Here is a 27,010-nt window from a genome sequence, read left to right as displayed (position 1 = left end):
AAACAGAAGGTGATGTAAAATATATATCTGTTTCTGAATCTAGGCTTCAGAACCACTTCTGCCGAGCAGTCTCCCACATTCAAAACAGAGCCACAGGCCTACTACGGCTCTTACAGACCACCAACCAGACCTGCCAGTGTAGGGAGGTACCAATCCAGCACTTACAGCCAGAGCACCAGCAGCTACCCCACCCCAGGAGCAGGGGTCACCCCAGGGAGGGAGGCTATCTCTCCAAGTCACCCTGGCCTGTATGGCCTCCAGTACGGACAGCATGGCTCAACGTTCAATTATAAGACAATGAGCAATGCCATGAATGGTTACTCTCCAGGGTCCAGTGACCAGAGTATTCCCAAACACCAGTCTGTGGACCCGTCAGATCATATACCTCCCCACAATGCCCTTAGTGACTACCCACGCATGTTCAAAACTGAGCCCAGTGAGGTGCACTGTTCTCCGCTGCGCAGACCCTCCCCCAGTGAGAGCGCTCCTCTTCCCTCCTCCTCCTTGTCCCCGCTGCCGACCGCTGAGGGCCTCTTCAGCAGGCTCAACGGGCTCCACAGGGGTTCAGGCGAGGTTGGGGCAGAGGTCGGGGGTCATGGCCTCACGCCTTTATCTCTCCCCCTGCCCCCACAGATACCACCTCTCGAACCAGAGGAAGTTAAGCAAGAAGAGGTATGGTCGGACAGCGAGCACAACTTCCTGGACAACGACATAGGCGGAGTCGCCGTGGCACCGTCGCACGGCTCCATCCTGATAGAGTGTGCCCGTCGGGAGCTCCATGCCACCACCCCGATCCTCAGGCCCAACCGCAGCCACCCCACCCGCATCTCCCTGGTCTTCTACCAGCACAAGTCCCTGAACGAGCCAGGCCACGGGATGGCTATGTGGGATGCCAAAATGGCCAAGCGAGACCGGGAGAGAGAAGAGGAGGCCGAGAGACTAGGGTTGGAGGAAAGCCCAGGCAAAGGGATGGGGAAGAGGGGTAAAGGAGCAGGAAGTTCAGAGCTACAAGCGGAGGAGGAGGAGGAGACAGAGGAGACGAGGAGGATCTGGAAAGTTCCTACCCATCAAGTATGGACTTTCCCACGGGATAGTGTCATCACAATGTCCCCTTATGCTCTCACCCAAGTCACGGGCCCCTACAATCGCTGGACTTAGTCAATGTGTTACACACCCACAACATACATGCAAACACACTCTCACGCACACACACACACAGACACAGACACACACACAGAGAAAACTCCTACACCCTGTGCTTCTGCCTTACCTCAGTCAACTTCAAACTTCTACTCTCATTTTTATATGTCATTTTCATTGTGCTTTTCTAATGTCTGTTTGTTCACTTTGTCTTTCTTCATCTCTGCCTTGGAAGCGATGAGGAAGACCAAAGTGTGTGGGCTTTTTAACTGTGAGTTTTGGTGTTGGTTTTTATTGTAAAGAGATGGTGCTTTGAAGCATTTTAAAGACATTTTTAAACTGGTTTTATATACATGATTAAGAACAAAAAAGATGTGATTATTTATTCTGATCATAACAATTTCTATTTAATTTCTGATGTAAGCCTGTTTACTGCAAGATTTCTATGTTAACCTGCATTGTGTGTTGGCGCTCAGATTTTATGTTGTACAGTAGGACTATGCTCTTTATTTCAGCCAATGGTTCTCTTTTCATTAGATGAATTTTATTGGCTTTTATTGGTGCCATTCTCACTGTAACCTTTGTTAAGCAAATACATTACATCACATAATGTAGAAAACAAGACTAATATAGCGCAAACATTTACTACAGATTATGTCACATGTAGCATTGTGCTTTTCCTTCTGCTGCCTCTGACTTCTTCTGGCAGTTTGATGAAGGAAATGTACTACTTTGTTTTGTTTGTTTGTTTGTTTGTTTGTTTGTTTTGTTTGTTTCTATAAGTCTGGATGGTTTGTCTTTTATTCACAGATATGTATGGCATATTAAGAAGCACTTTTTTATTTTCCAAAACCTAACTTGAAAAAGGTCCCAATCCATAGGCCTACGTATGTATGTACAGACAGAGATATATATGACAGTTTGGCGTGAAACCTCTTTTCCTTTACAGTATTTCTGCATTTATCTGAGTTTTTTTTTTTTTTTTCCTTTAATTTGACTGAGCTACAATCGATGAAAATGGTAAACATATCTAATGAAATTCAGTCTCATTCAGTACTTAATGAGGAGCGTAATGAGGAATCATAAGATGCTGCAACAGTGAAGTGCTTATTATTACTGGCACTTAATTTATGTTCACTTTCTGGAAATTAATTCAAAGTGTTTAAATGTCTGTTTTGATATGGCACAAGTGAAGATCATAGGATTCAAACAACTTCAGAAATTCTGACTTACTGTACATTTTTAATGGTGCTAGAGACCTGTGCTTTTTTTTCTGTCTTTCTTTCTCTCTTATTTTTATTTTTAAACAGAAATTATAACGTGTCATCTATCTCAGCCAAATATTGCCAGTTCTTATGTCCATACTGGATGGGTATGAACACACAGCTGTGTCAGTGAATCCTAACTTAACTCTTTCTCCTTTGCCTACTCTGCTTCTGGTGGAAAACCACTCATAAACAGCAGTCAGATATCCCACTCAGATGATATCATGAGATAATATCGGGTGCTAGATCCTCATGAAGACTTTGTTTACAGATTGCTATTTTACAGGGTCTGAATAAAGCATGCAGGGTTGATGTCAGCTCTAGGTGAATCAGGATTTTTTATTACCCTTGAAAGAAAAGCTCTCCATTTCAAGACCTCGTCATTGAAATTTCAACATACACTATTCAGAAATTCAACTGGTACTCACCCTAACACTGGTGGCATAACATTTTCTGTGAGAAATGTTTGGGGTTTTTTTGGTTTTTTTTACATACTGTACTTTTACTTCCTTGTGGTGCTAATAGGACAAGATGTCCAGGTGCATTCATTGACTTAACCTGGTCATATACTGAAAAGTGATGGCATGGTGCTCTATGCATACTCAGCACACACTAATCTGCTATACGATTCCATATAAAGCTAATTAAATCATTTCTTTGCATACTTGGTGGGTTGACACCAAACTCAGATGCATTGGTATCCTGTACCCTGAGTCATCATTTGTTGCAACTACAAATGAAAACTAAGTAATGGTAAACATGTCTATCTAGAGTTCAAAAGTCTTCCAGTGGTAACCAAACACACCAACCATTCTCGAAATGGGTGTCATTTTGGAAAATGTGTACAACACACAGACAACACATACACACATAATGCAATGAATGTAAAGAGTTTCAATTCAACAGACTTAAACAGCAGCATGTTTTCAACATAACAGAGAGAAAGCTAGTCAACATTTCTTTTGATTTACTGGGAGGGATTCTCGCTCCACGTAACTACATTGAAAATCTTTGTATCAGTGAGCAACAACAAGCACCAGCATTAAGAAATCTGAGGTTTTTAGTAGTAGAAAAATGTGTAAATATGTATGTGAACCAGATTGTTTTTACTGTACTGTTAATGGTGTGTAGACAATGGATGATCTTGCTTATTTTGAAACTGAATTACTGTATGTTGCTGAAAGTATATCCATTTTAGACTTGAGAAGAGAGTAAATTTAGCATTCCTTTTATGGATGGCTGATCTCTTTCGGGATTGTGAAATAAAGTCATATTTATATTTTGGACCTGATCATGATTTTTTTTCTGTTCTGTTTGTGTGTGTGTGTGTGTGTGTGTGTGTGTGTGTGTGTGTGTGAAAGTGCATGCATATGAGTGTGTGCCTGCATGTGTACACCAAAGTGGAGGGTGACTCAGTTAAAATGATCTAGTTGACAGTATTGCTCATTTGTTCAACAGATGAAGCAGTTATTTTATTGGGCCTAAATGAGCACATTTTTCATCTGGTTCATATTTGGTGAAGGGTTCCTTTTTTTCCTCCATTTCTTCCTACCAGCGGATGTGTATTTGGCAACGGATGGTTTGCCAAATTTTGCCTCAAACAAAGTAAGTGTAGGTGACATATTTTGATTTGTCTCAATGTGCTTAAATTGGTGGTTATTGCTTCAAAATGAACAGTGTGAGCCTTTTCTCACAAGCTCTAATGCTGTGTAAAATCACATTAAGTTTAATTGGCCTTTTTTTTTAAACTAAGAATCACTTATTTGGTGTGTGATGGTGTTGTGCAGTATGTCCCAGCACTTTACTGCAAAGGAACTGCTGCTTCCTCATCAAGTGAGGCTGAAAGTCTTGAATAGTGATTTTAGTTTTTTTCAGATTTTATACACTGAGTCATCAAGTTGAAGCGCTTGCATCCTGAACACAGTCTGCAAAGAACAGATTTTGAAAAGGGAAGATCTCTCCCTGCTATTTTAAGTCAGGTCCTGGCAAAGTTGATTCTCCGAGGACTGATTCATAACATCGCAGAAACAACTGCCACAGTGAGGCTTCAGAAAGAAAACAGGAGCTCATTCAACGTGATTTTCACAGCTACACTATTTTAGAGACGCTGAGATCAACATCACGACATCTTAGTCAGCCTTTCCAATCCCTTTGACGTTGTGAGCCGGGAACTTTGCTGAAACATCCCTGTCATCCACGTCAGTGAAATCTTGCCTCTATGTCTCACTCAGCTGTGTCACGAAGACCTTGAGGACGGCAGCAGAGTTTCGGCAGACTTCAGACAAGATGGAAACCTCGCCAGGAACCACCAAATTCCATAAGTACTGGCGTCTTGAGTTACAGAATGCATATATCTGAGCTCTTGTGCCCCATTTTTAAAAACGACTGTCAAATCGCCTGTGTTTGTCCTTTACACCAGGATGAGACTTTCTGTCCAACAGCTCAAACTCCCATCCGTCATGTCTGTCTGCACCTGATACACACTTAGCATTACAACATTTTGGTAGAATCCTATCATCTACCATGCGATTTGAGATCAAGAAAACCTCTGAGAAACCGTAACCTGGGGGTCATCGGGTGTTTTGGGTCTTTCAATATTAGACACCCTGCCATTGTCCTGTGTCCAGGTGGCATTTACTCTTCCCTATGGACCTTCACTCTTGAGGCTTTTTAGAGACATGGCTCCATGAACCCATTGTAGCCAACCTCGATGGGCATGCACCTCACCCTCCAGCCCTGCTTGTGGCAGTAGATGATGAGAGTTTCATGCTTGGCCCTCTACCTGTCATGGGCTTTCTCGAGACAATCCTCCTATAGCCCACTGCTTAGTCGATAGGCTACTGTAATCCCCACACCAGTGATTTTGTCTGTCTAGATACATCATGCTTAAATGCAAGAGAACTGCAGAAGTGTTTCACCCATGATCACGGAGGGCTAACTACACTCGTTTGGGCGTATCATCAGGATGCCCAAAGACCCAGAGTCAGTTACAAGCCTGTGTAGTCAATCTCCTCATAACCATGGCTCATGGGTAGCAGGAGTGCAGAAGAAAGCATACAAATACTTTCTGAAGAGGCCTTCACTAGGAGGAATACATTCGGGTGAGGACCTGGAGGATGCCACTGTTGGCACATAACACCTGCTGGCACTTCTGGCTAGATTTGTCTCCCTTAACATTGCAGAGCAACGGAAGATCATGCAAAAATTAAGGTGGAGATGCATGAATGTAGTGACCACTGACACAACATTATTGGCAGTGAAGTCATCACAAGATTGGACAGCCATGAGCAGGCATGCAAACGTGTATCTAAGTTGGAAAAAGCAAGCTGTCCCCAAGGAACAGCTGTAGAGTCAACATATTTAAAAAAAAAAAAAAAAAAAAAAACAATAATAATAATTATTTGCCCTGTGTATCTGTCCTTGAGCAAATTAATGAATCCCTACCCAGAGATATATTATAGGTGACACTGCACTCTGGCCTACCTGAAAGAGCTGTGGAAAAAAACAAAACAAAACAAAAAAAAAAACATTCCCACAAGGATCAATACCTTATTAGCCTTAGAAGCATAGAAACTGCTCGGGAATAAGTATCATCAATATCGATTTGTCACTGGAGTTGCATGACAAAGATGGCACGGTGTGTGTTTATGCATGTGCTTGCATTTCTACGTTTGAGGACATGCATAGATGCACTAAAAACTATGGCAAGACAAAAAACAAAACACAGTTTTCCTTAGATTGTTTCTGCCAAGTCCATTTACTGTGTGGGATTCAAGTATAGATCTTTCTAGTGCTGCACTCAGCCCTACGCCCAGTGGATGCTTAGATAAGCTCCAACCCCCCATGACCCTGTATAGGAACAAGCAGACCTGTATAGAAAATGAATGGATGGCCGAACAAATAGATGGCTTGGTTTACATGTGAAGACCAGTTTCCTCCAAATGGTAGGATCTTCAGTGTTGGAGGGATATTAATGCAGGCTGGGTGAGGGGGAAAAAATGCCAGCTAATCCACATCATGGCTTCAATGCTCTGACCAAGGAGGCTGCATTTAGTGATTACCTCCTCTACCTGTGCCTCCTGGTGCCAACATATTGCCCTTAATCCTACTGCCTCTCCATTTAATCCTGTCCACTAGTATGAAAGGGTAAGGGCTAAGGTTGGAGCTGTCCCTCCCATTTGGAAGTGTGTCCCTCCCATTTTGGACCTGGCTCCAGGCTGCAGAGATGTTCCCCTCCTAAGGTTTCAGTCCAGCGGCCGCGTTTGACCTGAAAAGGCTTCCGTAGGGCTGTGAGTGGTTGGTTTGTGACGCAGCAGCGCTAAACGGGCAGAGAAATTCAACTGTCAAGATGGCGACATCGGAGCCGGTAAGGGAGACGGAGATAGCCAGAAAATTCGACTCGCACACACGGAGAAACTAAAAAATAGCCCACGGTTTATGATGTTGTCATATCATCTGGTGTAAATGGAGGCGCGCCCGGTATTTTTGGCGAGTTATTGTGCGCCACTGTTGAGATGGGCCAGTTCGCGTGGATTCTAGCTAACGTTAGCACGCACAGCAATGTGATGGATACGAGGGGGGTGGCATTCCCTGACTTTGTTGGCAGGGAGGGACTGGCTGGACCTCGCTCACTCATCCTCCATTCATTGATTCGTTTTACTCCGTGTCGATATTAAAGTCAGCTCACTAGGTTGTTTACGAGCACGTCGTTCACTGTCGCCGTGATTTAATCCATTACATTTCGTGACATCTGGACACGTGTGTCTTGGCTGTTAGCTAACACGTCTGCTAAAACAAACGTTAGCTAACTAGCTCGGCGTAGCGTAGGTTTGTCTCATTGGTTGGCGTTGCCGACCTAACACTAGCTATTTGTGCTCTGTCTCGTCTCAAAGCAACGTAGTTAAGATGGTGAACTTTATAGGGAAACTATGCCGTATGACTGAATACCTCTGCGGGTAGCGTTTGCCTGCTCTCTGACGAATACTTGTCCTTTAGCTTGATGCTTTATGATAATGATGAATGAATGAATTAGCTAGCTGATTAAGTAAAAATCTCCCTACTTAAATAATGATACAGTGTGTTGTAGTTCATGGTTTATCCCTATTTGTCTCTCCTTCAGAAAGCAGCTGAAACTGAAGAAGCCCAAACTGACACCCCTGTGGTTGCAAGTCCTGAGCAGTATATCAAACACCCCTTGCAAAACAGGTAAGGATAATACAACTCTGGCCTTAGACAACACATTGCATTCTAACATTGTTGTCTGAAGGAGGGTCCGACCTTAAATATAGTTAGCATCAGTTGAAACATATTTGATTGATGGGTCTTGCTTGGGGGAAGGGCCCCAGTTTTACTCATCCGTTTATTCTGGCTACATCCATTTTGGCCTCCATTCAAAGATGGTTGACTTACGCTGAAGTCTTAGTATTTGAGTTATCCACTGTAATGGAATTTAAACCTTTTTTTTTTTTTATAATAATGTTTGAATGGGAAAAATTGGTTGTTTTGGTTAAAGATAATGTGATGGAAATTTCTATCCACGGGCACACTGTTCACTGAAGATGACCATTAAAGTTCTCACATGTGTCCTGTGTGTTGCTTATTATACTCAAAAATATCAGTATTGTGATTTTTTTATTTATTTATTTTTATTTTTTTTCAAACATCAGACAAATTCTTTATTTTGAACACAGCGAAGCAGAATTAAATTGGCTTAAAATGACATTTGGGACAAATGACTGGCTAACATTTCTTAATGGTGCGTCTGCTCTTTTGTAAAGAATGAGTTCAGCTTGTAAAGTGTGTGGTAGATACTGTATTTTTCTGATATGTGCCCTAGCACAGTGAAGAATTACAATGATTTTTGTCGGTTTGGATGAAAATGGACAGCTTTCACTCACCGTTGACTTTTTTGCAATTTTACCACAACTCTGGGCTGGTGCAAACCTGTTCAGCAGCACTAATTGCTGGTGGAGAAATGCTGAGTAGGCAACTTAGTAAGTCACTTATAGGCCATTGTGCGTGTTCAGCCCAGCCTCTCAGATGGAGTTTGTCCACAGCCAAGATGTGTGTCTTGTTTTCTGGTTTGTTTGGAGTGTTGTACACTCAAAGGGGAGTGTTGGCTTTCTGTATTTCCTGGAATTAGGCAAGGAGCTGTGTTGATAAACATTGTTTACAAATGTATTTTGTAACTTATATGTTACAAAATACACTGTTATTGTCTTAACTCTCCTCCGCAGTGCTTACTGCTGCTGGGTGAATCCATCACCCAGAACAGATGAGCCTGTTGACAGGCTCGTCTGTCCTCAGCTGGCTTCACCACAGGAGTTGCTCGTATGTGCCTGCCTGTCTGTCTGGAAGGGTGTAGCGATTTTTGAAATCCACAGTTCAGTCCAGACCTCAATTTTTAGGATGGTGGTGAATATGAAAATCCACCATTTTTATTGTATATTTCAATGATACAAAAACAAAATCTTTCTAAACAAAGCCTGTTTAGTGCATAAAGTGTCATATTACATTCATGTATTACAAGATAGTGGTTAGAATTAGCTAGTGTTAGGAGGTTAAGGAAGTCATAAGCCCCTCTCTGTGTCTTTCTTGTGTATAGCTATGAAAGCATTTGCATTTTTCTCTTTCAAACAACTATTTATTTCAGTTTCATGCCAAAAATACTTTTTACAAGATTACATTTGAACAAATAATGAAAACATGATAATTTACCTTCAGCCAATACAAATTTTTACTGAATAGCATTTCAACACATAATGTAACATCATTATGTAATTTGATGCAGCCTCTCAATAATGAGGAGCCAATAGCAGCTCTGTGAGATCCCAGTCTCAGGAAATTGTGACCCTGTCCTAAATTGGAGTCGGTTATGGATCCTCATCCCTGCTCTGTACTAACTCAAGGCTTGTAGGTCAACTTGGGTAAGATGCAGCTCCCTGGTGTTGGTCAGTTTGTGTGTCAGCTGCGACAGCATCTCCATTTACTCTCATCAAATAGTGCAACATGTTTGGCTCGCCTCGCTGGGGAAATGGTTGGTACCACAGTAACATTTCAGAATTGTCATACTTCTCATGGGTCTCATGCCTCGGTCAATGAAGGAGACAGTCGGTGATTATTGACAGTAACAGCAAGAGAAGAGGTGCCCAGTGGTACTCAGTGGCATGTAGTTGAAAACGCTGGTTGTTATAGCTATAGGCCCCTAAGTTTAGACACTTTCTGCCCTGTTCTAGACAAGCTTGCCTTTTCTCGCTCTTTGCCTGTGTTTTCTCTCCCTTCCTCCATCTTGCTACCATAGGTTGCAACGTATTTGTGATTATTGTTGGTGTGTTCCAAAGTAGAGACTTATAATCGTCCATCTCAGGGACCGAGAGATGGAAGAGAGAACTGCAACTCGCAAGCTTGGACATTTGTACCGCAGTTTCAGTGTCGGTTTCGGAAACATTACACGACTACTGTCTTGTGTGTATCACTATTGTGAAATAATTTGTCTTGCTGGGGTAGCAGCACATTAGCTTCCTCACTGTCTCTTTGTCTTTTGTAGTCCACTCACTTGGCTTTTCTGAATATTACATGAGTCTTTACGGTGGGTGGGCAGGGTTAAAGGTTGGTTACTGTTGTTAGGGGGGCACAGGGTTCAGCCAATGCCCTTTCTCTGCCCTCATCCCTCCCCTTCTAGCCCTACCCTTCATGGGAATAGATGAAAGAATAATGGCATCCGTCATTAACAATGGGAGCGTTTGTGGGGTCGATGATGGCCTGGTCTCTGTTCTTTTGCATTGATATGCATGCCATGCTGACTAGCTGTTGTGCTCTGTGGTGAAATAGGCTCTAGATCTGTGCTCAGTTAATGGGACTCTGGCCTAGGCTATTTTGTTGTTCTGAGGTGTCAAGGCTTTGCATAGTTGTTCCTATTATGAAGACCTGGACAGCTGCTGAGTTTACAGAGGTTAAACACTGATAGGTGCCTGGTTAGAAATATTGCTGATGTATTTTTCTGCCATAAGAAATATAAGTCCGGTTGCTATATTTCTGTCACAAGTCTTGAAGACATTCATCCTAAACATTGCCAGTTTGATGAAGAAACCCTTTATTGTGTTTAACAATTTTATTTCCTGCCCACGTTCTTAAGAATATGTGAGCATTGTGAAAGGAATTTTTGTGTTTTCCTCTCGTAGATGGGCCCTGTGGTATTTCAAAAACGACAAGAGCAAAAGCTGGACAGAGAACTTGCGTCTCATCTCCAAGTTTGACACAGTGGAAGACTTCTGGGCGTAAGTAACTTTTAATATAATCAGTTTTGTCATAAACAGTGTGAAGAGAGGGGTGATGAAAGAATGCACTTTGGTTGGTCTTTCACTCAGTGACTTAAAAGCCCACATGTAAGGGTTGAGGAAAGATGATGCAATACAATAAAACATCTTGATACTATTGACATCTTCCTTTGAGAACTGTGCCTTGTTGTGTTAGTTCTTTACATAAAACAGACCAGACAGGTGGGACCACGTAAAACCTACAATTCTTTACTAATGGTGCCCATTAATTTTACATAAATCCTGAAGGGGATGTGAATGAAGTGGAGAAGACAAGCAAAAGGAGGATTCTAACCTCTTACACATTTGATACATGGGCTGCTCAAAAATAGATCAGAAATCAGAAATACTTTATTGATTGCCGAGAAGAAATTGGGTTGGATGCATCCTGATGTTGAGAACGTGATTGAAATGTGTTGTGTTTTTGTTTGTTAACTGGAGGTTTCAAATTGGGTATCTCCAACAGGGTGATATTTCTGTAGTTTGTTTGGGAAGAAGCCCTCCACAAATATTAGACAAGCACCTCTGCACATCCTATTACTTGGTTAAAGTATAATAGGAAGTGAGGAAAAACTCTGGCACACTCAGCTAAACCAGCCGATGGAAAAAATCAATTTTTGTGTTTTTTATCATCGGTGATGTCAGAAGGTCAGATTGCTAGAGCATTAAATTCTATTTATAAAATCTATTTTAGTTGAAGCTAAGATGGTGCCCAGAAAGTTTCACTTTCCTTTCTCTTAAAAATGTAAACCTTTTTGTAGAAATTTGTTTATTCACCCATACACAGATCGCGGTGTGTATTTTATCAGAAAGTCACATTTCAGACAACTCGATGTATGTTGTACGTCTGCTGTTTTTAGGAGTATTAGAGTAGCTTTGGTTTCATGCCTGTAAAATAAACATCTTTTGGTGTCTGCATTACAAATAATTCTTAGTTTGCAAGGTATGTCCCTCCTCCATTCGTAGATATTTTAGGCTTAGATTACTTTGCTGTGGTGCTGATTCAGTTCCATGTTGTAAAGCAGATGGTGCTAGTGTTGGCAGTAAAGTCAAAATTGGTGTGTTGACTCTAGTCTTTTTTTTTTTTTTTTTTTTTTTTACAGATTATACAACCACATACAGCAACCAAGCAAGCTTGGCTTTGGCTGTGACTATTGCTTATTTAAGGTAAGTTCTTTCACAAATGTAAGCTCTCCAAGCTACTACCCAGGGGAAATTATTTTGCTGTTCACCATCTGCACATTTTCGTCAGGATAAGTGAAAGCTATTTGAACAGCATAGATGAACATATTCAGTATACTCAATGCAAATACACAATAACATGATTTTAAGAAAGTATGATGTACTTTATTGGTTTGCACGGTCTTGATGCTGTATGTGTTCTTTAAAAAAAAAAGAAAAGAAAAGAAAGTAGGCAACAGTACTCATTTGTTCATATTGTGTCAGGATGGGATCAAGCCGATGTGGGAAGATGACAGGAACAAGCTGGGGGGTCGATGGCTGATGACCCTAAGCAAACAGCAGAGACACAATGACCTTGACCGCTACTGGATGGAGACGGTAAGGCTCCATTCAGCTCTGTGATTCTTCCACAGCAGCATGCCATCTCTCCTTGATGAACAGACATCATCACACACATTCTGGCGGCCATACACCTTATGTCATGATTTTTGTTTTTCAGCTGTTGTGTTTAGTTGGTGAGTCATTTGATGAGGCAAGTGAAGACGTGTGCGGAGCTGTGGTCAACGTCAGACCTAAAGGTGACAAAATAGCCATCTGGACCAGCAACTGCCAAAACAGGGAAGCCATCATGACGATAGGGTAAGATGTACCGCACTCTCAAAGTCACCCCTTGTTGCTAAGAAGGGATGTGAGTAATGGCAGCGTTTATAAATGATGGAGTTATAACAAATTGATTTGCTGCTTCCAGTTGTCCACTAGATGGTGACACTAAATTAACAGATTTCACAAAGCGTGTATTCACGTCCAATGTGTCTGTACGTCTCTCCACAGGCAGCATTATAAAGAGCGTCTGAACCTCCCCATCAAAGCCATGATTGGCTACCAGTCACATGACGACACGTCCAGCAAGAGTGGATCCACCACCAAGAACATGTACTCTGTTTGAATAAATCCCGCATTTCAACTTGCCGTAGATTTAAACAATTACCAACCCGCATCATCACATTAATACTTTTGAGTTGTCAACTACTTCAGTGTCCTTCCTTTTTATTGAAAAGAGAATTGTTCATAGTGTATACAGTTGGAGCTTCCCCCTGCCTGAGAAATCAACTGAGCATGGAGTGTCTTTAGGTACAAACGGGAAGAAGAAGGAAGGAAAGGAGAGCAGCGTTTATTTAAGGCTGTTGTACGTGAGCTAGAGAACACAAATAAGTTACTTTTAGAATTTATGAGTTCTGTGATTAATACCAGTGACTGGCCCTAGCTTAGCTGAGGAGGACCTTTTTCATTTCTCAAGGCTTAAAGTTGCAAAAAACAAAACAAAAAAAACCTTTCTTAACTATAAGACCTTGTGTTTTTTCTCATGCAGAGTTGTCACTCCTTTTGAAAAGTGTTTCTCACCTCACAGGATAAGATCGTAGGTAACTTTATTCATTCACAGAGCAAATTTTAAGGGCAATTTTAACTTGATTTATCCAGAGGTGTTAAGCATTAGTTGGGTTTGCAGATGCACCAGCTTGAAGACTCTACAGTATCTTAAAGGTTTGTAAAACATTAGCTGTGGTCACACTCCAAAGTGTGGGATTTGGATAAACGGCCACTTATTGTTTCAGCCATGCTGGAATTGTGGAATATTGCTTGTAGTACTATTTTGATTTTTTTTCTTCCCCTTACATTTATTTATAATGTATGCATTGCTGTTGAACTACTTAGTTGGAAGACAACCATGAGACTCATGTTCCTTCATTTTTTTTTTATTTTCTTTTTGTTATTGAGGAGGTTAAAAATGTGGACTACTGCTTAATAGAGAACATTTTTTTACAGTGTATCATACAGTAAAGAAGCTTGGACAGAATTAGGTGTGCTTTTCACTGTTTTCTTCCTAACAAAACTGTAGATATGTCGCACTACTCTCTGGGTTGATGCGAAGGAGAGATGATATTCATTGTGAAATGATTTTGCTCATAATGTATCTTTATTATCTGTAATTCCAGGATGTATATTACCTTCTTTCAAGTAAAGGTTAAGTGCTTTGCATTAAAACCAGAACCACGTGGTTTCCTTTCATTAGGATTCTTTATGATGGTGTTTTGATGTGGTTGAAGCGGTTATTTGCTGCTGTAATCTACTGTGCAGCACTGAATTAAGGCAAAATAATTGAAAAAAAACAAACATGTAAATAAAGTTATGCTGACTAAGAAATACCACTCATAGAAGCACTCATGAATTAAATTCAAAAGAAATCAGTGTAATGTCATACCAATACCACAGAATAGTCTTTTCTGTAGTAGTTCAAATTGTAATATACATATTACTCAAATCAAAATCACCAGACCACACCTGGGAAAAAACTTGTAATGGAAAGGAATTGGACAACGCCTAAAGCACTGCACTTGGTAATACAGGTTCTGTCACCTCCTTGAATTAGTGTGTATTGTTGCGTGCCTCTTACCGTCAAAGTTGCTTTACGTTAATATCCAACCAAACAGGACCTAATGACGTAATGGGAATTTCATGATGCAGTTGCAACTTCAGTCTGAATGTGGTCTGAGCAGCTTCCAACCTTTTGGAAGAATTTGGGCTTTAGAGGCATGAGCCTTGCTCACAAAGCAGGTTAGTCATATTTCATGAAATTATTTGGGGTGGTGGTTAATAAATGACAACTACTCACAGCATACACTGGTGTATTTTATTATTAAATTGATAAATATCTAAGTGCAATCAAACAAGTCAATCAGTGACGGTATATGATCTTTTGGTACCACTTAAAAATAAGGCTACCCTTTCAAAGGGTTTTTGAATGGTTTATAGTTAGGTTATTAATTAGGTTGTAAATCAGTAGTAAGCAAGTTAGAACACAGTTTTCATACATTGATGCAGGCTCACTATTTGGCAAGATCAAAGTAAAGAAAGCTAAACATCTAGCAAGATCAGATTCAACAGATGAGATGCAGTGCAGCAGTAACTTGATCTTGCCAAATAGTGCACATGCATCAATGTATGAAAACTGTTACAGCTTGTTTACTGTTTATTAATGATGTATAAAGTGTTTACAATCTAATAGCCTATTATAAACCATTCATAAACCCTTTAAGGGTAGTCTTATTGTAAAGTGGTACCAATTTTTTTTGCCTTCATTGCTATTATTTGATGGTAAATTATGGTAACATCCAATATATTGCACAAAAACCCGGAGTATCATAAATAACAAAGGTATACAATAGAAAAAAATTGTTAAACAAAAAACTAAATGGATACATGATACATTGTTATGCCATATTTGTTCTGTGAGGCGTTCAGTATTGTACATCACTGACATACCGTCTCCTCTGTTGTATTGTAATGTGCTAACAGTGACTCATAATTGACGTAATAAATGTATGAAAATATCTGAGATAACAAAACAGCAAGCTAGGCTGTCGGGTACAGTATGTGCTGCTATGATAAATTGGAGCTCAGGAACTGGTTTCTGTCACAAGAACCAAGCTGGTAAGTCTCAAAGTCAGAAAAAGCCCAGAAAAGAAAATGTGTTACAAAAAAAAAACAAACAAACAAAAAAAAAAAAGAGGTGGCATATAATCTATCAGTAGGAATCAGGGATCCAGGCAGAGAGTCTCTTGAAAAATAGTAATATTGGTCCAGCCATTTGCTTTTCAGATGCTGTATTAAGTCCATCTGTTCTATTTGACTCATTTGACCCAGGCAGCTTCATATCAGGTCATCTTCAACATCAAAGGCTTCTCCTCCTCTTGCTTGCTCAACAGATTTGAAATCATGGCGGATGAGAAGAAAAAAAACTCCACGGCGTAGCTGAGCTCAAACAGCTCCAGATTGACACTGAGGGTCCACTCAAACACAGCAGACAGGTGGATGTACCAGTACTCCTCCTGCGCAAACAAAATAGTGTCTGAGGAATTCAAGTGTTAAGAATGAATGTAACAGTTTGAGGCAGGTCTTGAGTTCACCTCCAGCTGTTGATTGATTTCTAAATAAATTGATGTGTGAACATTTGTAAAAGCCTTCATTAATTACCTCTTGAACTGACTGAACCGAGATCATGTCAACACCTGTAATATCCAGAATTTACTGTCTAAATGCCTTTATAACTTTACAAAATTGCAATGCCACCCTGGCACAAAATATTCTTTAAATCAAACACAATGAGTAGCAACACAGGGCAATTCAGTTACAAATTCAATTGTCCTTGATTCTCAAACCAGGAAATGTAGATGAGCCAGACATTTTCAGCAGCTTATATTGAAAGCCTTTATGTTTTAGTAATGACAAATTTTAAACTAACACAAATGAATGAATTAAATTAAAAAGTTTTTTTTTTTTTTTTAAAATGTATCAACCAGGATACAAAAAACTTTTACGAGGAAAGCAAAGCACGAAATCCTAAACCTGTCTGTGTCTGATAACACAGCAGTCTGGTTGTACTGGGCAGTTCCCAGAGGGGAGCAAATGTCACTTAATTATTTTAAAATGGCAAGTGTAACTTAGGGTTAAAAATCCTATGAATTCTATAAATGCTGCCTATCCTCTTCAACTATTCTGGCAGTTTTGGCCAGTCCCACTTTGTAAACAGTGCAACAGATTGGACCAGAGCATGATTCAACACACCTGTAGGTGACACAGTGGTCACATAGCATACCTGCTGCTCACGTGTCAGCGAACCTAAAAGAGCATTTTAGATTTATGCAAAATATATCATCAAACCATTCAGCAGTCAGAAATGCAGGCCACCTAGCCCCAAGGCTTATGAAAGGATACAGCAGATGGTCACAATGGCTTGGACTACAGTGGAGATTATGCGCAGTGGGTAGAGAAACTTCTCAAATCCTGTGAGCACACACTTCCCGGTCAGTGCGGTGAGCAGGGTGGTGTAGAAACAGATGCACATGAAGCTAATGGCAGCTCCCAGGTAGTGCAGCAGTGACAGGTAGCGAGGCTGTGGAGCACAGTCAGCTGATGAATATTATACCAGTGCACGTGCAGATATAGAGGTGTGGATTTTTTTTCCCCAATTATGGCTACCTTATTAGTATGGGTGACTAGCAATCAGGCATATATGAAGTCCTACACCTGCTGCTGTCACTCCTGCAATATGTGCCAGAACAAGAGTTCACTCCTGAACTGATGTGGGAACACACCTCACAATATTCGCCTTATAAACAATAAATGTAATCAGGTATGAAGTGGTGCAACAAAACGGGAAGCAGACATGCTGTAAAATATTTTTAAATTTACTTTTAGTCCCTGTTTTGTCCCTTTTTATCTATTTATTCATTTATATCAATACACTTGTCTTTATGCATAGTGTGTAATTGTAATGCAATTGTACACTTCTTCCATCTGTTGTAACTTAGTAGTTTTTGATTTACTGTTATCTGCGTTTCCTGTTGAACTATTTTATTTGGGTTGCTTCCTTCTTGGGCAGGACACTCTGTTTTTCATCTCAGTGAGGCCTTCCTGGTTAAATAAAGGTTAAATAAAATAAAATAAAATAAATAAATAAATAATTCAGATTGAGAAAACTGAGGATTACGAGAACAAGAAAATCCTCTCCTTACAGTAGTAGTCTTTTAATGTCATTTTCACTTTTCAGTCAATGTAGTTGGCAGAGTAAAATTAAATAGATGCTGTTAATGCCAGAATAAAGTATATATTTGTAGGCCAACTGATCAGTAGGACATTAAAAAGGCAAATACTCCCTGCAGTTGTAGTCATTTAAAATAGCTGCATATCTACTACCGTGTCTGAATTTGGATATTTCATTGAAGTGAGATTTCCCTAAACATGCTAGATGAGAGAACACTCTCTGTTTGCAGCGCTCTGAAGAGTGCAGGGGATCTTATAGTAAGTTTGATTTGTTCATTATCACTACTCATAACTGTCCAAATAAATCTTTTGCATTCGGTTTATCATTTCTATTCCCATAGTCGCCCTTCACTCCAGTTTATATCGAGGCAAGACACAGTAGTCTGGTGTTACAGTTCCTGTTCACCATGCACAAGACAGATAACAATATATTACATAGCAATATAATATTCTAATGTGGTTCATCATGCAAAAAAGAACCATTCAACTTGTGTAAAACAACAGTACAGTACAGGAACAGTAAAGTGCTGACGTGGATATTGTATTGTTAGTATCACAATTACAATGTCATTACTCATATATAAAAAATTATTGTTTAATCTAAATCAAACTGTAATATGTTGCACAGTGTGGCAGAGGTGTAGTAGCTATTGTTAAGTTTGGTTGTGCTCTAAATCTTTGTAGACGTAAAACAAACAGTATCCCACCTTTGTTTGCTTTTTGGATACAGGTGCAAATCGACGTTGTTCAGCTTTATTGCTTACCGTCCAACATGTGGCATTATATCCTGAAGGCTTTACTGGCTAAAGTGTACAGTTTTCTTGGACAAACCTCTGCCTGAGCTGTGTGCATTTGACACTGTGAATCTGATGCAGCCATTTAATGCTGCTGAATACCTCATCAAACAGATTTTAAATAAATCAAACTTCTTCAAACATGTTCATCAGAAAATAACTCACGTTGCAGTTTCCGGCTGCGAATGCCCCCATGGCTGCCACTACACCAAACACCAGAGCAAACCTGCTCAGCATGGAGTGGGTGGCATTTCTCTCCAGGATGTGGGCATGGTGGAGAAAACTGAACACCAGAACTAAAGGGGAGAGCCACAGTTGGTGTAACACATATCACTCATATATTATGCAGCTGGTGTTAGGTCTTCAGTAGTTAACTCACACAGAAAGGAGCCAGCGCTGATCGTGGCGGTAAAAAGGGAATTTTCTGGTGAACTGGATCCACTTGAGCTGAGACAAGAAATCAAATCATTTGTTCAGTTAATTGTAGCAGCACCAGAGAATTAGATTTCAATGGGAAAAGGCAAGTAAAAGGTGAAACTATAAGCAAACATGTCCTAGTTACCTTATGGTGGGGGCCCAGCAACATTCAGTGGTTTCATTGCCTCTGCAGGCGCTCTCGCCATCCCTGACAACAGATTGATCAGGTTTTAGAGAATGACAAAGACAATCCATCACTAATCAACTATCGACAAGATTTTTCATGAGACAGCTTACCAGCTGCTGAGGGAGCACACATGGTTGTTGTAGAAAGCAAGGCCATACCTGAAAATATACAGCAATTTACTTTATATACATATATATTACAAAAAAAAACCTACGCAAATATAATTTCAAAGGTCGACTTAGACTATTTAAAACAAACATAAAAATACTTTCAGTATATTCATTAATTCATTAGCTAAGTGTGTATGTGTTTGTAACATAGTAGGTTGTATTGTGTATTGTACAGTTCCGTACATATTCACAGTTTGGTTTTACACCCCTAACAATCTCTGTTCTAGTTCATCCCAGATGTGTTGGATGGGGTTGAGGTCGGGGCTCTGTGCGAGCCAGTCAAGTTCTTCCACACCAAACTCACCTAACCCTGCCTTTGTGGAGCTGCTGTGTGCACTGGGGCTAAATCATGCTGGAATAGTAAAGGGTCTTCCCCAAAATGTTCCCAAAACGTTGGAAGCATAGAACTGTCCAAAATGTCTTGGTGAGCTGAAGCATTAAGATTTCCCTTCACTGGAACTAAGGAGCCGAGGCCAAACCCCAGAAAAACAAGCCCATAGCGTTATCCCTCCTCCACCAAACTTTACAGCTGGCACAATGCAGTCAGGCAGGGAACGTTCTCTTGGCATTCGTCCATCGGACTGCAGAGAGAACAAAGAAGAATAAAGAGAAGAAGACAAGAAGAAAAAAGAAAAGAAGAAAAGAAGAGAAGAAGAGAAGCGTGCTTTATCCGTCCACAGAACACGTTTCCACCCCTCCAGAGTCCAGTGGCGGCGTGCTTTACACCTCTCCATCTGACACTTGGCGTTGTGCTCAGTGATGTAAGGTGTGCATGGAAACCCATGCCATGAAGCTCGCAGCGCACAGTTTTTGTGGTGGCGTTAATGCCAGAAGAGATTTGGAGCTCTGCAGTTATTGAGTCAGCAGAGCGTTGGCCACTTTTACGCACTATGCACCTCAGCACTTGGCGACCTCGCTCTGTAACTTTACGTGGTCTTAAAGTAAACTTTGCTGTGGCTCCTAAACACCTCCACCTTTCAGTACCACTTACAGTTGATCATGAATATCTAAGTGGGAAGAAATTTCACAAACTGACTTGTTGCAGCGGAGACAACCTATTACATTACTAGTACAATTCAGTGAGCTCTTTAGAACGAGCCATTCTCTCACAGATGTTTGTAAAGGCAGACTGCATGGCTAGCTGCTTGATTTTATACACCTGTGGCAATGGGACTGAATGAACCACCTGAATTCAATAAGTAAGAGGTCTGTCCCAATATATTGTTCATATAGTGTATATATGAGGGGTTAAGTCTTGACTTCATCTCTTTCGGGCAGCATTAGCACATTCCTATTAACTCAAATGATTCATGTGGATGTTGGGTTAGAGGCTGACAAGACAAGAGCACACAATGTGGAAATATGAGAAAACAAGCAGCTCACAATGCCAATAATTCCACACATACCAAGATCTCCCTTTGAGGCTGTCCACTACAGACACTAAAGAGGCATTTGACCGTCAGAGCACCATGGTACTTCATGAAGGGGGCCTCGATATATTTGTAGTCACTGAGCATTAGTGGCAGATTAGGATGTTTATCATCCACGTGTAAAAACAAATGGCTTTACAGGTATGGATGAGTCAGCTGGAGAAGCAACGTGTCTCTTGTTGAAGCTTGACACTCCTGTCTGCATAATGCACATATTGTGACAGACAAAACAAGCTTGTTCACATCTGTCAAGGCTCAAATTCCTCCAACACCCTCAAGACATTTAGTGAGAAATTAATTTTGTTTAAAATAACCATTAATTCTGCATGGGCTGTCACATTTTGGACTTTTACAGACATACATTTCAGGGATATATCAAAATGCATGTCAAAATCTTTCAGTGATGCCGACTATATGCAGTCCTTTTAAATCAGTGGTTTTCACTAAGGTTAAAAAGAAGATGCCTCAAGGGAAAGACAGTCCTGGAAATGTTACTAACGGCTTACTTTTCCAAAAATGGGTAAAATATGTCAGCATAATCACTCTGATGACATGTTCAGTAGTTCCACTGAAGTATCACTGCTATTAGCCAGAAATGTACAATCAACCACAAAAGCCACACATTCGTCACATCTGCCCTCAGATGTCTGAATCACGGAGCCGTTCAAACAGATCACTGCATGGAGCACCAGCACTGTAGATAATCCTAAAGCCACATTATTATGAAACAAGTTTAAGTTTTCAGGTGTAGGCTTTCAGGATAAAAACTAAAGAACAGTTTAAGTATGTAATGGCTCATTCAAGTCATTCAGAAAAGTCTCGGCTAATCAAAACCTGGCATTTGCTGTAGCTTAGTCAAACATAGACCTATTTGTTCACAGGGAATGTAAATTTCCACATGGCTAAATTTTATGCACTGATAGATTGTTCTGCTCTCTCTGTCCTATATGAAAATGCACAGAGCAGGATGTGATAAATAAAAGTTGCACTTGTAATAAATAAATAAATATATAACCCAAGGCTGTTCTGGTTGCCTCTGTAGACAGAATGATAATAATAAAAGTAAAAAAGCTTTCAGAAAATCAGTGAATAGTGCATGGTAAACATGAAAAAAAAAAAAAAAATCATTTGAATGAAATCTTTTTCTATCATCACTTGTTGTGTTATTGAAAAGATGTAAACTCCTGGTAAACTTACACGCTCCATGTTCCAACGAGTGACAGCAGCGACAGGGAGACAGGGAGGATAATCCAGAGGACCATGTCTTGGTGGTGAAGAGGAATGGGGATGTCTTGCTTCCTGGAAAGTGTTTTTTAAAAACCGGTCACTGGATCACTTTTTCAGGAGCTTGCAAGTCCCTTTAGTACAGTCAGACAGTCAGCCTCTGGCCTGAGTAGATCTTCACCCACAGAGCAGCAGCACAACAGAAAATGTTCTCTCTGTGTTTGAGGTGAGTGTAATTCAGGCTCCTCAGGCAGTTCCTCCTATAGTAGTAAAGAGTCCTCCACCTAGAACACATTCCTGCTTTTATGGGAGTCTCTCTCTCTCTCTCTCACTCTCTCTCTCTCTCTCACTCTCTCTCTCTCTCTCTGCCACTCCTTTATAGCACCAACCTGCCCTGACAGAACAAAATGTGAGGAAACATGGGGCCGGTCTTCGACACTGTCTCACTGTTTGTTTTGTGCCACACCGACTGCCCGTCAAGCTCCACTGAAAACCAACACATGTTGCACCATTAAGCACCTCTGGACTTCAAATGACAATTACAGAGGTTTTGATTTTGAAAGAAGGAAGAGGAGAGGTTTTAATTTGACACCACAGGTCAATTTAAGTTCAGCATCACATTTATAAGTGGTGTGTGACTCTTAGACTATTTTTTTTTTCCTGTCATCGCATTTTTTTTTTTTTTTTTTTTTTTTTTTACATGTTTATGTTTTAAGCAGATCCTCTCATATAGGCTTACTACTATAACATGTAGAAAATAATGATTAGAAATGTAGAAAACTGTTGTTGGGCCACATTAATCAATGCACGGCATGACATCAGCACAGCAAAACTTCCTCTAAATCCTTTAGCTTTTCCATTATGATTTTTTTCTTTTCTTCTTTTCTTCTTTTTTGTTAGCCTTATAGGTTATCATATAATATGTGTAGACGTCGGTATACATCCCTAATAGCCAAAAGTTTTGTTTTATTTTTTCTCTCTAAAAATAAAGGCTCAGTAAATGCAGAGGTGTGCGAAATCAAATGAAAGCGCTGACCGGGACGATGTGACGTCCACCGGCCGAGGTCCTCCGTTTCAAAACAAACAAAATGGCGGCGCGCATGAGATGGGGTCTTCACCAGCTGTTACGGTCAAGAAATACCTCTCACTTTAGGTTTGAATTTCCACAGCTGTGTCCCGACTCGGCTTTTGTAACCAAACACTCTGTTTGCTAGCAATATAGACAAGCTTTGTAAGTGTGCGGAAAGTTTAAAATGAGTCAAGGTTATAAATCAGACGTGAGGCAGAGCTAGCTACCGTTAGCTAGCAGCCTGCGACGCCTCGTCACGCCGTAATCCCATTCTCTCACATTTAGACATTTCACCGTTTAAATTATCTCCTGTCTGTTGTAAACTTTACTTTGACGTTTAAATGCCTTTACTGACACCATAATTTAGCGCTAATGTCAGAAATGATTGTTATTTTCGTTTTCGTTTCGACAGTTGCTTCAGTGCGTTAACTTCCCGATTTCCAGGCTTACTGGAGTGTAAAACTGAGCTAACACCAAAGTTAAACATTTGCTAGAGCTACATACCCTCCTGTCACAGTTATCCATCCGCACAAAGCCACTTATGGAGGCTATATTTGATAGCTGGCAGACGTTTAACTCAACAACATAACGTGAAGAAGTGCCCTGAGGTGACTGATATATAAATGTCTTATCTAGGTTTCTAGTCAAATCCAGAAGCCAGTACCACACACAGGGCGCCGGTCACAGCTTCACCAGGCCTCAGCTTCTGCCGGTGACAGGAGCCACACACTTCTCAGGTGAGAAAGTTTAAATGCACTGTGACACCTTCATTTCTACAGTGATTTTAGAGTGTACACAGAAATATTCATCCATGTCTTTCAGTGCGACACCTGTCCATCCAGACACAAGATACCCCAAACCCCAGGAGCCTGAAGTTTCTGCCTGGTAAACCTGTCCTAGGAAGCGGGACCCTGGACTTTCCTTCTCCCAGCTCAGCAGAGTCTTCATCCCTTGCCAGGTACTTTTTCAAGATGACAGAAAACACACTGTGTCGGAGACTTTTCAGTTGTTTTTTTTATTTTCATCACACCATTCATAGTAGGGCTTGAACGATATGTTTATCTCCTGATTCAGTGCTATCATGATACTTGGGTGCCGGTCGATATGTATTGTGATTCTAGTATTCTGGTTTGATATTATGATTTATTGTGATTTTGTTGTTTGAATTATCATCTAGTTTGTGGATGTTAAGTTTCACAAAGCTGTGATTATCCTAAAGGTCACAATGAGTTTTTATATTTATAATTCATAGTCCTGTCTTGACCAGTAAAAATATCATGTGTTTGCTCCACTGTTGAGGTTGCTTGGTTGAAGAGTACATAATTGTGTTGATTATGTTGAGTCTTTTGTTAATTACAATATGCATCAGTTTCGGATACATATTGAAAATATCCGATTGTGCAGTGTAGTCATGTTTTTTTTACAAATGCATTGATAATTATTGCCCTATCTCAACAAAAAATGACATAAAAAGCAGTGTAGCCACTACCAGCAACGCTTTAGATAAAAGCCAGCACAAGTTGTAGTTGTTATTAACAAAACACATGGTATGTTTTTCTTTTTGTAGAGCAGTGTGAGTGCTGACAAGCTGATAACGTGATAACATGTCTCCTACAGGATCCTCTTTGAAATTGAAGGAGTAAAAAGTGTATTCTTTGGGCCTGACTTCATAACAGTCACTAAGGTATTTGCCACATGTACTGCACACAGCATGTCTCTGTGATATTATTTCTGCACAGCAACGTTGGCTCGATAACCCCTCTGGTCTTTTGTGTGCTCTCAGGCAGATGATGATGTGGAATGGACAGACATTAAGCGTCATGCTTTGGAGGCCATTGATAAGTTCTTTGAAAGTGGGGAACCCATAACATCGGTGGCAGTACACCCTGAAAGCAGTGAGTACAACACACACACTGAATTCTTTATCTTATTTACTTAATAAACACAGGGTGTATAAAGGTCATAAATACCCTTCCTCTGCATTATCCTTCCTACAGGTCTTTCTGAAGATGATGATGAAATTGTATCGATGATTAAAGAGCTTCTGGACACAAGAATCAGGTACTTGTTGCCAGCAGTAGCACAAAGCTTGATACTGCTTTAGAAGTGGGTAAACTCAGTCGAGTTCTTCTTAGTTTGAAGTTAGAGAGCTGTTTGTATGTCATTGCTATTAGGAATATAGTGATGATGTCATGTGAAATCCAATGATAGTCGACCTATTTTGTGTTGTTGCTGCAGTGGTGACCCATGATTTCCTCTCGTATCAGTCAGATATCGTTACTTCCCTCAGCACTCATGATGTTCACAGTGGTGTAAAGGACATTTGTACTGACAAAGCACTCGGTGTCTCTCTGTCCTCTAAAACGTTCTGTTGCTCCCTCTCACCCACGCAGGCCCACGGTGCAGGAGGACGGAGGCGATGTCATCTTCAAGGGTTTTGAGGATGGCAGAGTCAAGCTGAAGCTGGTGGGCTCCTGCACGGGCTGTCCCAGCTCTACGGTCACCCTGAGGAACGGCATTCAGAACATGCTGCAGTTTTACATCCCAGAGGTAGATGAGGTGGAACAGGTAATTTCTAACATCAAGATTCAAGATTTTTATTTGTCACATGCATGAATGTACATGCACAGCAGCAGTGAAATGTGATGGCAACTACTCCAGCACTGTGCAAGTAAAATAAAATAAAATAAAAATAGAAAAGTATATATATACTCCTTTATACAAATATAAACAAGTATATTAAGTACAAGTATATTAAGTGTAACGTAATATAATAAATAGGAAAATGAATGGAATGAATGGCATATTTATAGGCGGAATGGCATATTTACAGGGGGTTTATGTACATAGTAAAAGAAGTACAAGTAGCTGTGTGTACTGTAGTTGTTTTTTTGTTAATTGTTGTTTTTTTTTTTTTTTCTTTGACATGTGTTGGGTGTTTTTTTTTTTTTTTTTTTTGATAACTTAGCCTAAAGTTAACTCCTGGGATCATCCCAGCTGCAGTCATTTTTATAGCTTATGAATGACCTCAATGTGGATATTTAAATTATTTTAGGGCAGGTTAAACACTGAAACCAGCTTTTCCAGCTTTTGGTGGCTACTGCAGTTATGTTATTGAAAAAATAGTAATAATAATAAAAATTAATTTGAAAAAAAAAAATGTCACCCTGTATATGTCAACATCAGTATCTTATTTAAAATTTTAAAAAAGAATCATTTATACAAATGAAGATGTGGGACTAGAGTAGAAGCAAATGAAGAACATTGTGTTTTACTGCTATATCTATTTTTATCCCATAACATTAGTGGTTCATGCTTGTTCAACTACTCCATAGAGTTTGTTTTGTCATGATATTGACTGTGTGGAATAAAAGCATGTTAAAAACATACATATTAATGAATATATATCTCATTACAGCTCTCTGTAGCTGCACCTGACATTTTTATTTCATTTTATTTCCTTTTTTTGTCCAGGTGGAAGATGAAGTGGATGAAATCAATGCAAAGGTGTTCTCAGAGCTGGAGCGCAAATTGCAAGACTAAAACCTCTTCTTTGACCATTGCACCCATAAATATTGTTATTGAAAAGCCTATTTCACTGTAGACAAACATGGCTGTGCACTGCTTCCTCCAGCTACTAAAGTCAAAAGAGACAAAATGAATTCCTGCTTGTATCTATATATACTGTTAGTGTTTGATTATTGTATTTGATTTATGTACATACTGTATGCACTTGTTACCAATGTGAATACTGTCATTTTTCCAAACTACATGACAGAATATTCTGCTTCAATGACTGTAAATGTTGTTTTATTTATTTATGAATACTGATATTTTACATTTTGAAAGAATATTTTCATATGATAGGAATATTGAGAGACTTTTTGAGGCTGATTATGGATTGTCTGTTGTTTTGTGCAGAACGACCAGTTGTTTGTCTTCATATAAGGTTTTCCAGTTGTTGACTGCTGCCACTGAACAGTTTATTCTGTTAATGTGTCATTTTTTAGAGTATATTATTAAGCCTGTATTCATCAAATGGATGTAGGTGTGGATACAACTCTGTCTGAAAATCTGTAGGCTGTATCTATGCTGATCCTGTGCACTAGGGCTGATCTTATAAACGGATTCATCACATTAAACAGAAATTCACCTCTTTAAAGCACATGTAGACCTGAACAACTTGTGTATTCTTGATTTATCTTAGAGATTTGCA

The 27,010-nt window shown here is 40.0% G+C and overlaps 4 protein-coding genes across 5 annotated transcripts in view; 3 read left to right on the top strand and 1 right to left on the bottom strand.

Annotated features, from left to right (window-relative positions):
• Nucleotides 1-3,696, top strand: part of tet1 (tet methylcytosine dioxygenase 1) — a 29,852-nt gene extending 26,156 nt beyond the window's left edge. The window contains exon 12 of the mRNA XM_030071418.1: nucleotides 44-3,696. Within this exon, the coding sequence (XP_029927278.1) occupies nucleotides 44-1,158 (1,115 nt within the window). The 3' untranslated portion in view covers nucleotides 1,159-3,696. The remainder of the gene's footprint in view (nucleotides 1-43) is intronic.
• Nucleotides 3,697-6,619: 2,923 nt separating this feature from the next.
• eif4e1c (eukaryotic translation initiation factor 4E family member 1c) lies at nucleotides 6,620-13,969 on the top strand. 2 transcript variants are annotated; one of them, XM_030070956.1, is made up of 7 exons: nucleotides 6,620-6,771; nucleotides 7,525-7,610; nucleotides 10,586-10,681; nucleotides 11,824-11,887; nucleotides 12,167-12,280; nucleotides 12,402-12,541; nucleotides 12,734-13,969. In XM_030070956.1, exons 1-7 carry the CDS (start codon nucleotides 6,754-6,756, stop codon nucleotides 12,846-12,848), a joined length of 633 nt encoding a protein of 210 aa, XP_029926816.1. In that variant the 5' UTR covers nucleotides 6,620-6,753; the 3' UTR covers nucleotides 12,849-13,969. The 2 variants fall into 2 exon arrangements, with proteins under 2 accessions (XP_029926816.1, XP_029926815.1); XM_030070955.1 differs by having other exon boundaries at nucleotides 6,739-6,786.
• A 625-nt stretch (nucleotides 13,970-14,594) lies between these two features.
• Nucleotides 14,595-22,015, bottom strand: LOC115372814 (transmembrane protein 150A). Its single transcript, XM_030070954.1, has 7 exons — nucleotides 21,699-22,015; nucleotides 19,012-19,059; nucleotides 18,860-18,922; nucleotides 18,677-18,744; nucleotides 18,463-18,593; nucleotides 16,676-16,853; nucleotides 14,595-15,809 (listed from the first exon to the last, which is right to left on the bottom strand). The coding sequence occupies exons 1-7, from the start codon at nucleotides 21,761-21,763 to the stop codon at nucleotides 15,616-15,618; spliced, it is 747 nt and encodes a 248-aa protein (XP_029926814.1). The 5' UTR covers nucleotides 21,764-22,015; the 3' UTR covers nucleotides 14,595-15,615.
• A 711-nt stretch (nucleotides 22,016-22,726) lies between these two features.
• On the top strand, nucleotides 22,727-26,959 carry LOC115372812 (NFU1 iron-sulfur cluster scaffold homolog, mitochondrial). Its single transcript, XM_030070953.1, has 8 exons — nucleotides 22,727-22,878; nucleotides 23,431-23,531; nucleotides 23,617-23,752; nucleotides 24,412-24,478; nucleotides 24,578-24,689; nucleotides 24,792-24,855; nucleotides 25,188-25,362; nucleotides 26,269-26,959. Exons 1-8 carry the CDS (start codon nucleotides 22,814-22,816, stop codon nucleotides 26,335-26,337), a joined length of 789 nt encoding a protein of 262 aa, XP_029926813.1. The 5' UTR covers nucleotides 22,727-22,813; the 3' UTR covers nucleotides 26,338-26,959.
• The last annotated feature ends 51 nt before the right edge of the window (nucleotides 26,960-27,010 follow it).

Source organism: Myripristis murdjan, chromosome 15 (genome assembly GCF_902150065.1).
Source record: "Myripristis murdjan chromosome 15, fMyrMur1.1, whole genome shotgun sequence".
NCBI classification, from domain to species: Eukaryota; Metazoa; Chordata; class Actinopteri; order Holocentriformes; family Holocentridae; genus Myripristis; species Myripristis murdjan.
This window is presented reverse-complemented; position numbering and strand designations above follow the sequence as displayed.